The sequence below is a fragment of the Halichoerus grypus genome, chromosome 4 (genome assembly GCF_964656455.1).
Source record: "Halichoerus grypus chromosome 4, mHalGry1.hap1.1, whole genome shotgun sequence".
NCBI lineage: Eukaryota > Metazoa > Chordata > Mammalia > Carnivora > Phocidae > Halichoerus > Halichoerus grypus.
Genome location: NC_135715.1, coordinates 62,384,535 through 62,398,968, shown reverse-complemented (window position 1 = coordinate 62,398,968; position 14,434 = coordinate 62,384,535). Strand labels below are relative to the sequence as shown.

The window sequence follows — 14,434 nt, the reverse complement described above, 5'->3', positions numbered from 1 at the left end:
AGATCTGACCTGACTCTGTTCATACTTATTGCTTGCGTGTATACAGCTCCAAAATCTCTATTTAGTGAGTGGTTTATAAAATTAATGTGAATATAATTGGATGTGTAAAGCCATAATACCAAATTCCCTTATATTAGCTAACATGTCACAATGACATTGAAAATGTCATGGGGGATCAATAATATATTAATTGCACAGTGCAGATGAACTACTTTATGGACTATTTTGGATCTGTAGATATATTTTTAATTGTTCAATATCACATATTTATCTGGAATGTGTTCAAGACAAAGAACTATACATTAAAATCTTAGAATATCACATAAGAAACAGATCATATTGTCTGACTTTCTTGATTACAAGGAAAATATTGACAAATTTAAATCTTGTAAAAGTAGGAAATTAGACAACTCTATACGTTTTTTTTCTTTCCATTCACCCAGTTGTGTATTAAATGCTTTCTGTATAACAGGCACCAAGGATTAAGATTTAAAAGACGTTTGCACTGTCTTCATGGAGATTATAGTCTGTTGGGTCATTTAGACATGTGAACAGATATTTATATTAAAAAGTACAATAAGGAAAGAACAAACTTGAGGAAAATATTTCAATTATCTGCAAGGATGCAGTGGTACAGAGGTGGTGGTACACTTGTTTTCTGTTTTTCCGCAGAGTAGGTCTACAGCAAGAAATAAAGCAAGGAGGCAGCTTTTGGCTCAACATGCAGAAAAATTTGATATCAATTAGAATTGGCTGGAAATGGGATGGACCATTTTTTTCTCAGGCATAGAATTAGGGAATTTTCCCATATTAGGTGTAGTTAGAGTGAATGATTTTAATTTTTTTTTTTTACTTTTATATTTTATTATCCTGAAAGATCTCATACTATCTACATAATGGAAGGCTAAAGACCTGAGAGATGGTAAAAGAAACTCCATTATGCCATGGCTCAAATTGTCGTGTGCGTTTCTTAAATTATTTTTTTAAATGAATACCTGCAGCTCTTTTAGATTTAACCACATGTTTCAGTCTTAGTATTTGAGTGTTGAGTTGTTTGGGGCATCACTAAATATAAAACATACCATTATTCTTTTCATAATATGCCAATTGAGGGGAAATTTTAATGTGTTTTTTAAAGGATGGCATGCAGCCAAGATGCCATAAAGGAGAAAATGGACAGATTTGGCTACAAAACACTTGAAAGTTTGTTTTTTTCACAGAAAACAATAATATAAACTAAGTTAAAATATAAACAGTAATGTGGAACAGTATTTGCAAGTTATGTAACAGACAGGTTACCCTTAATATTGAACAAAATCCCACAAATCAGGACAAAACAGTAGAAAAACAGGCACTATGTTTGGACAATTCACAGAAGACATGCAAGTGGCAAATAAATATATGAGAACATAATAATGATCAAAAATGCAAATTAAAACAGCAATGAGAATTTCTGCCTGTCAGATTACTGACAATAAAAAGTTTGTTATATGCTAATGGAAAGGGTCTGGGAAAATGGGCCTTATTTCATATGCTGTTGATGAGAATATAAATTAGTACAATCCTTTTAGAGGGCAATTTGACAGCATTCATCAAAATTTTAAAAGTGTACGTCCTTAGACTCAGGGATACTTCTAAATAGATTTTTCCCTCCCTTTCATAAACTTTAATAATAGTTTAAAGTAAAATTACAGAACTAGCAGTGGGATTAAGCACTTTCTATGACTCTATCTGAATTCTTTATCTGTGAGGACTCCTCAGATTTTCTAAAGCTTAAATGATATTTCAAATCAGATGTTTGTCTTCTATTACTGAAGTATTTTAGTTTTCCATTTACTTTTACTGCTTTATTGATTAATAATAATAATGTAAATTTTGTTGTTTTATTAACAACCAAATGAACATAGTTTTTGGTATATTGTTTTAAAATCTAAATTTTTTTAATTAGTATTTTGTTTTTATAGTGTGTACCTAACATCCTGTTATAAATTCTTACTAATATAGTGACATTTAAAAATTGAGATACGTGGGGCGCCTGGGTGGCTCAGTCGTTAAGTGTCTGCCTTTGGCTAAGGTCATGATCCCAGGGTCCTGGGATTGAGCCCTGCGTCGGGCTCCTTGGGCTCTTTGCTTGGCGGGGAGCCTGATTCTCCCTCCCACTCCCCCTGCTTGTGTTCCCTCTCTCGCTGTCTCTCTCTGTCAAATAAATAAATAAATAAATAAATAAATAAATAAATAAATAAATAAAATCTTTAAAAAAAATAAAATAAAAATTGAGATACACATATAAGTAATAATAGGACAACTAAGAGAAATTGGTTACTACCTACTTAACAATATCACTTTTTTCATTCAGAAAATTTCTAAGATGTTATTTGCAAAGTATTCTAAGTATTCTAAAATTAAAATGTAACCTGTGAATATATTTTCAGAAGAAAAAATGTGATAGCAATTTGGCTACTTATTTTAAAAATCAGGGCTGTTTTGAAAATAAAGGACATTTTATACAGTTAAGATGCACCATGAAGGATTTTCTAACTGCTTTTTTTCCCTTTTTTTTTGATTGATGGCATTTTCTTATTTTCAAAATTAACTTTTATTCTTATTTCTGCTACTGTAGAGGCACAGTATTTATTTATAAAACATTTGAGAGAATAGGACCAGACCTTTTATTCAGCTAAATTTTGAACCTTTTCAAAATGATAATTCATTTTTAAATCAAAATTAATTTCATATTTTTATGTCACCAATTTATTTTCTATTCATATTTTATTTAAAATGTCAATTGTTTATTTGAAATAACTTTGAAATGTAAAATATTCTTTTTTAATCTTTTTAAAATTTTGTTAATATTCTGCTCTCCTGCACTTTACTATGGTTGCAGTACCTTTGGGACACCTATCACTCTTGTCTCCCTTTTCTTTGTCCTAGAGTTTGACTCCTTTCAAAGAGATTTTGATTGAATCCCTCAGCCTCAAAATAAACTATTGAATAAATTTAAATAATCAGGAAGCAAAGTCGTATATTAAATGAAGAAAAGGGAAAGAAAATAGGTTTAAGGAATTCTTCCTTTCTTTCTTCCTTGGGGTGAATTAGAAGGGTGTGTTCTTTTTTCAGTGCCAAACTCCAATATTCACCTTTCAATGGTGTAAATATAGAGATTAGATTACAGAAACCATAGTTTAAAATACATAAGTTATTCTCAATGTCTTTTCTTCATGATTCAGAATTATTTCTATGAGTAATTTAAGAAATAAAGGAAATTATAGTTGCTTCCTAAAGTGAGCATATCAGAAATTGGATGTGATTTGAGAACTCTTGTTCAGGGATCTTCCTCTATTATATATACTAGGAAAATAATGTAATAATTAAAAAATAATGCCTTTAAAGGAAATATTTTTTTAAAGAGGTAGACAGAATAATTTTTCTTTTTCCTCTTTTCTTTAACTGCCTCCTTTTAAGCCGCCCGCATTAACTGTCAGGATACCTGTATCAATAAAAATAAAGTAAGTTTGGGGGGAAAATAGGACTACTAGGGAAAGAACAGCTACTGGAAACCTGTGAGCTGAAAAATAACTGGAACTTGCATAATGCTTTAGAGACTTCAGAAAGTCCAAGCCTTAAAAACAGAGTTAATTTAGTCCTACAGTAAAGGCTACTTTAGACTCAAAGAAGCTTAAAAACAAACTCCAAAAGATCATGCTGATCTTTAACTAAATTAAATGCCTTCCAGAACAAAACTTAGCACTCTTAAAGATGACAACAAATAAAATCAACAGTGTAGCATTTATAATGCAATAAAAAATAACTTAGGTGAAGCAGTAGGAAAATATGAACCAAAACTAGAAAAAAAATCTGTCAGTAGAAACAAACTGACAAATGACAATTTATAGAACTAGCAGGTAAAATCTTTAAGACAGCTATTTACGGTGCGTTCAGGGACTTAAAGGAAAACATACTGAGAGAAAAAATAAGGAATTTTACAAAATGAGAATTCTATACCCAAAACGTATCATATCTAAAATGAAAAATTAACTGAGTAGGCCTGTCAGTTGGAAACCTAGAAAGATCAGTCGGCCTGAAAAGAGTATGGTAGAAACTGAAGCACAGATAAAAAAAATTAAATACTAGAAAAAGATGGAGAATCTTAGTGAGTTGTGACATAATATTGAGCAATCTAAAGTAGGTATAACTGGAGTGTCATAGTGAGATTGAGTCAGAAAAAATTTGAAGAAATAAAACAGCTTTTTCCAAATGTGATGGAAAACATGAACCCACAGACTCAAGAAGTTAAATAACCCAACAGAGAAGACCTTACCAAGGTACGTCATAATCAAATTACTGAAAACCAGTGATAAAGAGAAAAATCTTGAAAGCAGCCAGAGGGAAAAAGACAGATTATTTGTAGGGAATAATGGTAAGTATATTATATTACTGACTTCTTGTTAGAGACAGTGCAAACCAGAAGACAATAGAATATCATCTTTAAATATCTACTTTGATAGTGTTTTCATTAAGAGTATCTTTCAAACTGAAAGAGCAATAAATACATTTTGAGATAACCAAAAGCAGAGAGGATTTATTGCTAGTATACTGCACTGTAAGAAATGATAGAAGAAGTCCTTCAGGCTAAAGGAAAGGAATACCAGAAGAAAACTCACAGAGAATAATGAGCACAAGAAATACTAAATATAAATATAGTTGATAGTTGACCATTTATAACAAAAATACAGTGAATTGTGGAATTTTTAACATATAGAAATAGAATTTATGACAACAAATACACAAAAGATGGAGTGGGAGGAAAGTAGAAATGTACATTTGTGATGTTATAAGGTTATATAATATTTTTGAAGGTACATTGTGAACCTTGCAGCAAGCTTTTGAACAAAAATTATCTTAACATGCCAATAGATAAAATAAGATGCTAAAAAACAATCATAACAAAGCAGAGAAGGAAAAAGAACAGAGGGACAAATATAAAAAAAAAAATAGCAGGATGACAGACTTAAGTTCAGCCTTATAAATAGCTATATTAAATGTAAAAGACTTACACACTCCAGATAAAAGGCAGAGCTTCTTAGATCAGATGAAAAAGCATGGCCTATCTATAAGAAATCCACTTTAAATATAAGGATACAGATATTTAAAAGTAAAAAGATGGTAACAGATATACCATGCAAATACTAATCATAATAAAGCTAAAGTAGCTATATTAATATCAGAAAAATTAGACTGCAGGACAGATACCAAAGATAAGGAGGGACATTTTATAATAATAATAGAATCAATTTATGAAGAAGATATAATTATCTTAAATATGTGCAAATAATAGCAGAACTTCAAAAAACAAGCAGTATAAGCTCAAAAAATTTAGGAAGAATAGATACACTGACAATTAGAAGTAGATATTTCAACACTGCGATCTTGGTAGTTGATAGAAAAAGTAGACAAAAATCTAGTATGGTGTAGAAGAACTGAACAATGCCACTAATCAGCTCAACCTAATAGAAAGATACAGAATACCACACACAACTGTAGAAGGTAACATTCTTTTCAAGTGCATATGAAACATTCACCACGCTAATGTAAGAATGAGCAAAAAAAGAACTGAAAAAGTATAATCCACTAGTGAATATTCCCATCTATGAACATGGGAATTTTATTTATTCAGATCTTTTAGAATTTTCAATCAGGTTTTGTAATTTCCTCATATAATCTTCTCTATATATTATCAGGTTTATTCTGTGACTATTATAATAAGATCTTTTATTTTCCATTACCTGTTCTAATTAGATATTGCTGGTATATAGGGAGCATGCTAAATTTTATATGATAATTTTGAATCTGGCCAAGCAACTAAACTCTATTTTAGTTCTATTAGCTTATCAATTGTTTAGTTTTTGGTAAAGACATCTACAAACAATGAGTTTCATTAATCTTTTTCAGTATTTATAACTAAACTCATTATATTGGTTAAGAGCTCCAAGGTAAATGGTAGATGTAATAGTGAATGTGCATATCTTATTTTGAACTTTAGTGAAAATATTTCTGATGTTTCATCATTAAGTGTGATGTTTGCTGTAGATTTTCAGTGTTCCAACATAGTCACATAGTATTCTTCTCAAACTGGTTATGTGATCTAGTTAAACCAATAAATTCAATATAACTTCAATCAAAATTCCCATGGAACCACTTCATTAAATGTTTATCTAGAAAAAAAGTTATGTGAGAGGAGACTAGTTACTTTTGAACATCTTCACAGTTATCACTGTGGTCCAAAGAAGTGTCATTTGTGCCTGTATTATCACATTAGCTTCTGAACTATTCTGTTTTCACCCTTGCCCCACCCCAACCCCTACAATGTAATCCATCTGAATACCTCAACAAGATTGATCCTTTAACTTCATTTAATCCTCCCAGTGAGTCCATGAATTACTATTTCCTCTTTACAGAAGAGGACATTGCTTAGAAAGGTTAAATGAACCAAGGGCAAGCAATTAGTAAGAAGCAGAGCCAAGATTTGAATCCAGTATTTCTGATTCCAGAACCTATTCTCTTTAACACTGGCCTGTACTGTATTTTTATTAGTCCTATGTTGAGATTATATTATTTTATTATTTTTAAAGGAAGCTCAAAAATGTTTGCATGATAGGTAACACTTATGTGAGATATGTGGGTAGGGTGTTATGTAAAATATACTTTTTAAAAAAAAATAATCTCTATACCTAGTGTGGGGTTTGGACTCACAACCCCAAGACCAAGAGTTGAACGCTCTTCTGACTGAGCCAACCAAATGCCCCTAAGATATACTTTAATTTTACAGTGAGTGATAGAAAACTGACCTGGGATGAAAATTAACTTGACCCATTGTGACGTCTTTGATGTTTGTATTATGTTAAAAGAAAAATCAAAATTCTTTAACCAATCTATTATTTATAAGTATATTATCATCTTTTCTTTTTAGTTTTTCAGGCTTAAACTGTTAATGACTTCTTCTCTCCTGTGATGCATTTGATTGCACTCTTAACTGTGGTTCTGTAATAAAGCTCAATTTAGTGATCACAGAGCCTGAATGTTGAAATAAGCTATTTTTAGAAATGCTGGGTTTATGGTAATGATAAAAGTTGTGTCATGTTGTTATGGCAACCAAAATCCTAAAGTACTGATTAATGACAAGCTCACTGATTCTGGAAGTAAGCAGTTCATTTCTTATCACAGCTAAATGCTTTAAATAATTATTTAAAATGTTTTGTGAACATGTTTTAAAATGGATGATATCTCCATTTAGTCATATATTAGTCTTTATTAATATTTTTGAGATTTATAATACTAAATTTTTAGGACATTGTGATGTTTATAACTGGACAAATTGAATTTCTTAATGCATGGTATTCTGATGCATAAGAAAGGTATTGCCCTTCTGTACAATTTTATAACATCCTCATCTTTTCCTCCTTCAGTTTCTTTTTTCTTTTTTCCAGTAGTTAATTAACTACATGACTATTATCCTTGATATATGATACACTGGTATAGCAAACTACTTTCTAAGTATAAGAAAGACTTTCCGAAACTTAGAAATAGGGCAAATCGGGTCTGGGAAAGCAGTGTGTCCTTTCCATGTCACACTGAAGCATTGTTAACAGGCCCTTTGAGAATTATTTAATTATTTGGGGGGATGTTTCATAGTTTGATGCTCTGCTTATTGTTGATTAAAGACCCCATGCTTCCTCATGTCCTGTGTATTTTTTTGCTCCATGGGACATTAACCCGTTTTTTGTCTAAACTGTTTTATTCTAACCTTCCTTTCCAAATGCCTATAAATGACCAGTTCCTCAAAATGACCAGCTTTACCATCTTAATAGTTTCCTCATGAAGGAGTTACTAAATTTTTGACATTCTTTCATTCTTTATTTGTATGAGTTATGTTTTTATTTTTTGAAAGTTCTATTTGCACTATGAAGATAATTAAACTGTCCAAAGGCCAATAGAGCACCACCTAATAAATTACTACCTACGAGATTTTCATGGGTAGTAAAGAGACGAAGGAGGTTAATGGTCTAACTTTATAGATGATCATAGCTTACATTCAAAATTTTTTTCCCTTTCAACTGGCCTTTTTTCATACTCTTTGATTATGTGAAAAGCAGGACCTATGTTTAGATTTTAACCTACAGAAATAATTCTAAGCAGTGTCTACAATAGCCAAACTATGGAAAGAGCCCAGATGTCCATCAACAGAGGAATGGATAAAGAAGATGTGATATGTGTGTATATATATATATATATGTGTGTGTGTGTATATATATATGTGTGTATGTGTGTGTATACATATACGCATACACACATACACACACACACAATGGAATATTACTCAGCCAGCAAAAAAAAAAAAATGAAATTTTACCATTTGCAATGATGTGGATAGAATTAGAGGGTATTATGCTAAGCAAAATAAGTCAATCAAAGAAAGACAATTATCATATGATTTCACTCATATGTGGAATTTAAGAAACAAAACAGAGGATCGTAGGGGAACAGGGAAAAATAAAATAAGATGAAATCAGAGAGGTAGACAAACTATAAGAGACTTTTAACTCTAGGAAACAAACTGAGGGTTGCTGGAGGGTAGGTGGGTGGGGGGTGGGGTAACTGAATGTTGAGCATTAAGGAAGGCACTTGATGTAATGAGCACTGGGTGTTATATACAACTGATGAATCACTGAACTCTACCTCTGAAACTATAATACACTATATGTTAATTAATTGAATTCAAATTGGAAAAAAAAGAAATAATTCTAAAAGTACTCTCCATCCACCAGCTATGGACTTGGCTGTGATTGATCAAAATACAGTGTGTAGATCTGAGGTGGATGCCCAGGCTAGCACCAGTGCTCAGCATACACCACTAAAAAACAATACTGCTTTTTTCCCCCTATCTGTACACGAGTTGATCGGTAGATAAGCACATTCCAGGTTTTCAGAAGCACATGACTGACATGATGACATGATTTGTTGGTGATTTTGTATTTAGTTAGAGAATACCTGAAACTTCCATTTTGAGCATTGATTATTTGTCACTATAATGATTCATCATTATTCGAGACTCTGCATTTCTTAAATGATATTAGTGAATAACTTGGGCCAAGACACCAGGCAGACAGACAGATAGATATACAGATACATGCATATTCTTTTTAAGATAAAAGATACATACTAATTACATAATAATTAGCACTATAAATAAAAAGGGGATAGTAAAATGGCAAGAAGGTAAAACCTTTAACACAAGATTTGTATATAAAAGTAAAAATATTTATATACAAATAACTGATATGCTTATTATAAATCATTATTTAAGGAACCCAATTCCCCAAAATAACATGTATGTATGTATGCATATAAATAGATGCACATAGAGGTTTTTTTAAAAAATAGATCATTAAAATGCCCTTAATCCAATGGAATAATTTAAGAGTAAAAGTACCCTGTAAATATTATCAAGCTCAATATATTGCCTTACAGTAGTGAAATTAGTCCTAGAAATGTTAAATTACTTGTTCAAGGCAACATTAAGAAGTGTCAGAGCTTCAACTAGAGTCAAGGTCTTCTGACAGTAATGTCCATCACTGTACCATTTGATCTCTACTATATGTAGTTCATTAGAAAAAAATTATTGAATGTGAGTGTGGACCTTTACCTGGCTTTGGTAGTGATGGTGAACTCTTATATTTGTCCAGAAATGTGAAAAATCATTATCAGTCACAGTTCTTGCTCTTTACAGTTTGGATTTGACTCAGATTCACTTTGGAGAATCTCTCTTCCCATTGCCTTTCTCTCCTGTTTGGCTTTAGCACCTAGCTGACAGGCCAGGAGGAACAGTTCTTTGCCCTTTCCTTTATTTACCCCACTACATGGAAGACTTCTTTTCTCCATGAGCTTTGGTATCTCTTATCTTGTTCTGTACAGCCAGGTTCATTTTTTAATCCCTTCCCTGTCTTGGTAGCTTCCTAAACTGAGGAACAGAATGAGAAATGCTGTACTATCAAATACCAACATTGAAAATAAATTATAAACTCTTACTTGGTCTTATTGGCTTGATTTTATTTATTTATGTCTTAGCAATATTGCTTTATTCTGGTTTTCTCCATTTCAGATTTATAATGATTTTTCTGCTGCATTGTGAGTTGTAGACATTTGTAAGCTAGTTTAGCTTATAAACAGAAACATGCTCTGGGTTACAATTAAACTCCAATAAATTTAAAATTTTTCATTATTTGAACTTGAGAATAAAATTTAAAATTTATTCAGATTTTTCAACAATTCAGTCTACATTTACCAGTTACTCTGGATTTTTTAAAATTATATTTAATATTCATTATTGTACCATATTCAGATTTTAAACTTCTTGTGAGAGGGAATAGCCTTGTCTCTTTGTATTCCTTATATAGTATAAATAACACACTATGTTCAGATTGAGTATAGATTTTAGAGTATTAGGTATAAGTAATGGATGCTTTATACACTCCTCCAAAATCTGTCTTACTGCTTTGAGTAAAGAACAAAAAACACTATGCCTAAAATTCATTATGTGACTTGTTGCAAAATGGGCATCAAATGTGTATTATATTTAACAGATTTTTAAAAATCAGTTTATAGTATTTTTCATCTGTTTCATGTATGGAAAATAATTTTGCATCATATTGATGCATTTATTATGTTCAGTTAATTATAGGAATGATCACTAATCAAAAATATCTTGAAGGTTCATCTGGTTAAGTAGATTTCCAAACCACTTTCTCCCATCCTCCCTTCCAGTGAAAAGGTAGTGTAGCCAGTAGCATTTCTCCACGCTGCTCAGAGCATTCACTCAGTGTACCTTCCTTCTGCCTGTTCTCATTTTGAAAGCTTTAGCAATTTGGGAGAAATGTCAAGTTGTTTCACCTCACCAACAGTTTGAGACCCTGTCAGAACAGGGTGCTGATGATCAAAGATCATAAGTGTACTTCCCTTCTCATTCCGTCCAGTTAATTTTATTCTTTCTTAGACCACAGATACATGTTTCCACAGATAGTCTTCTTAAGTATCATTTTGGTCATGGACTTTCCAAAATGGAATAATTATTTCTAGCTCTGAGGATCAGGAAATGAGAGAGTACATTTTTACTGAGAATTAAAGGCATTGAAGGTGAGAGAGAGAAAAGCATCCTGGGCAAATGGAGGAAAAGAGCAGAGGAATTCAGGTGAAATGAGCAGGGCAGAGAGAACAGTCAGGAGTCGGACCTCAGGATTAGAGTTGTGATATGGAAGGTATTATAAAGGATTCTAAATGACAGGATGAGGGATTTTGACTTCTCGGAAACCAGAGAAACCCCTTGAAGGAAGGCCCTGGGTGAGGGAGAGACAAGATAATAGGTATGCTTTAGAAAGATTAATCGAACAGCAGTGCTTATGATAGATTGAATGTAGAAGAGACTAGAAGAGGGAAGACCAGATGGGAGCTTTTTTCTATACTCCATACAAGAGTTCATTAGGGTCTGAACTGAGGTGACGCAACATGGTTATGCCACTGACAGAAATAAGAACAAAAAAGTAGGTGTGGGAGTGAAGCATGAAAGACACATTTAAATTTAGTTGTAAAAATCAGAAAAGATAGTGTTTTTATCACTAGGTATAGTGATACTTGAATAGAAGTAGCTGAGAATGACAAGAAGTAAATGTCATGAGAACATGGAGAGAGTTGATGCAGATTTTATGAACCCAGTGCTATTTTTTCTAAATCTTTAAAAATTTGCTTCAGTTCATTGAAAACTTTTTATTCTTTTATGTGCATATGTAGAAATTCTTTTTGTGGAAAATGCTGACTTGTTGGAGGGTCACATTATTTTAACCTGGTAATATAAATAGTTGAGAAATCTAAAATGTGGTTACTGGTGTAGGAGCTATAGCTGAAAGGACAGTTTACTGTAAGTTATTCTGAGATTCGAAGACTTGATAAATATGAATGATGATAAGCCTCTTTCTTTAAAGTTAATGTGTTATCAGTCACGTTTGCAAGATCAGGACATTGATGGCAGGTCACAGTTTCTGTTTCTTGTCTAATAATCCTAAAAATACAGCTGTAAACAAAACACAGTCCCTGCCCTTCTGCAACAGTAAACATATAATGAATATGAAAAAGTATGTTTGATCCTCAAACCAAAGTAAGTAACTTGTGTAGTTGTACAATGATTTTTTTTTTATAGTATGTATGTGGTAATTATGAAAATGAAATGTGTTGGTTCAAATACGAAGCTTCTTATAATTCTTAGTATTTTATTTTCGGATTGTGTGTTCACATATTGTTTGTTTATCAATAGAGAGCAGATCATAAAACAGTCTACAGAATTAGTCTGCAGAGCCTACAGTGAAGTATATGCTGCTGTGATGAATCCAGTCAATGAATACAGAGATCCAGAGAGCATCCTACACCGATCGCCGCAGCAAGTGCACACGCTTCTCTCCTGATAATCTTATTTGAATGTTTTAGCAAAATAGTGCATCCCTAGAACTCTAAAGGTTTTCTTGTTCTTCAGTCTGTTAATCTTCACTTTGAAATTTGATGGTTACGATTTTCTTTGTATCATAACATTGTAGGTCCCAGTGGTTTCTTTTCTTTGATCACAGATACATGGAAGTAAGTAAGATAATCTCGACCTGAGTTAGTGCTGCTCTGTATCTGCTCCTTATGTAGAGATGCTGTGTTCTCTGCGAGCCACCTCCCCAGCTCTGCAGTTTTCTGGAATATAAATGTATGGGGAAAAGTCGTATGAAAGGTTTGAGAGATTTTTCTTTACAACATTAGTTCCAAATTAATCATACATAAAAAATTTGTCTAAACTTAAGAATTAGTACAAAGATGGGACATAACATCTCCTTACCTAAAGATTAAGTTGCTTTCTTATTAGTTATTCATGTGAGTTGACATATTTAAACTGAGGAGCAGAAATATGCACTTAGCAAAAAGTGGGAAAAGAGAGAGAATGAGAAGTAATTTAAAGAGGGTGGATGTCACTCTGTGTATACCCTGGACTGAATTCAAGGTGAAGTTCGCACTTCAAAAGGATTTTAGGTATGTAGGCACCCTGTGCTGCATGTAAATGTAGTGTTTAATGATAGGTATTTGTTATATAGTATGAACTCTAAACCTAACCAACTACGGATTTTATCTGGTGTTCAAACCAAAGAAAAATGATCTACTCTCACACCAGAGGAAAAATACTGAGTAGCAACTGCTCACTGACAGTGTATCTATACCCCCTGGTGGCCCCTCACAAAGAATGATTTGGGCTCTGACTTTAGAACTTTACCTATGAGTAAGATTCAGAATCACTGTGTTTTTCAAAAAAATAGATCTCGATGTGTTTGATGTGACTTTACTTTGTTGGTAAGATTTCAAGGATGATTCTTATTAGCAAAATATCTTAATTTCTGGTAAAACTGTAAAAAGAGGTGAGTCCTTAAATTATAAATGAGAAAACTGAGGCATAAGGAAAAAATGGACAAAGCTAAAATATTTTGCAAAATGGTAAGATAAAACTAATATTTATATAACATATAATGTATAACACATTATTTATAGAACATGGCCTATTCATGTATCTGAAATTTGTAATTGTTTATATTAATAGGATTCTTTTGGAGTAAGAGCAGTTATTTATCACCTCTTTTGGTGTAAATCTATGCTTTTAGCCTTTTTCCTTCAATGAGTATGTGTGATATATAAAAGATAGAAAATAAAGTATGATATAAATTGAGAGCTTAAATTTTATATAATTTATTTCTACAATGGAAAAAAGATTGCTACCTTATCATTAATTAATCCCTTTGTTTTCTAGGAAAAAAGTGTATTTGGCTTTTTATACAGTTTCCTCAAAATATTAAAACTATTTCTAGAACAATGATAATTGAAGTATATTTTTATACATCTCATCAATGTGTTTTTAGAAAATGTACTAATAGAAAAGGAAGTACAATATAGAGCCAAATTGAGATGGTGGAAGATTGATGAGCAGAATGTGTTATCAATATTATCTTGAGTACTAAGTCAAAATAAAAGATTATAAGTGCGAATTCATGGACACAACGCTTATATTTGCTATATACTTCCTGGTTTGCATTTTGAGCTGTTTTGATGTGGCATAAGTATAACCTTAGAGAATACATGTTAGCATTTTCTCAGAGAAAGGTATTTGCCTCGCAAAAACTTCTGGTTGAATTCTTCTGTTTCTTTCTTTGCACCTGTACTTGAACAGATGAATGTTACCTGAGAAGAATCACATAAATGGACTGAATGACTTTTTAAATTCATGATCACAGTCTTGAGATGGCATCGTATTGCTTTGTAGTTCTACTCCGTCTCTTAGCTAACCTCACCTCTCCACTTTTCAAAATGA

The 14,434-nt window shown here is 32.1% G+C and overlaps 1 protein-coding gene across 3 annotated transcripts in view; it reads left to right on the top strand.

Annotated features, from left to right (window-relative positions):
• The window catches only part of COG6 (component of oligomeric golgi complex 6), an 88,706-nt gene extending 74,595 nt beyond the window's left edge, over positions 1 to 14,111 (top strand). For 2 of the 3 annotated variants that reach the window (XM_036114603.2, XM_078070419.1), the window contains exon 19: positions 12,359 to 14,111. In XM_036114603.2, coding sequence (XP_035970496.2) covers positions 12,359 to 12,506 — 148 coding nt within the window. In that variant the 3' untranslated portion in view covers positions 12,507 to 14,111. The remainder of the gene's footprint in view (positions 1 to 12,358) is intronic. The other variant, XM_078070418.1, reaches the window with a different exon arrangement.
• The last annotated feature ends 323 nt before the right edge of the window (positions 14,112 to 14,434 follow it).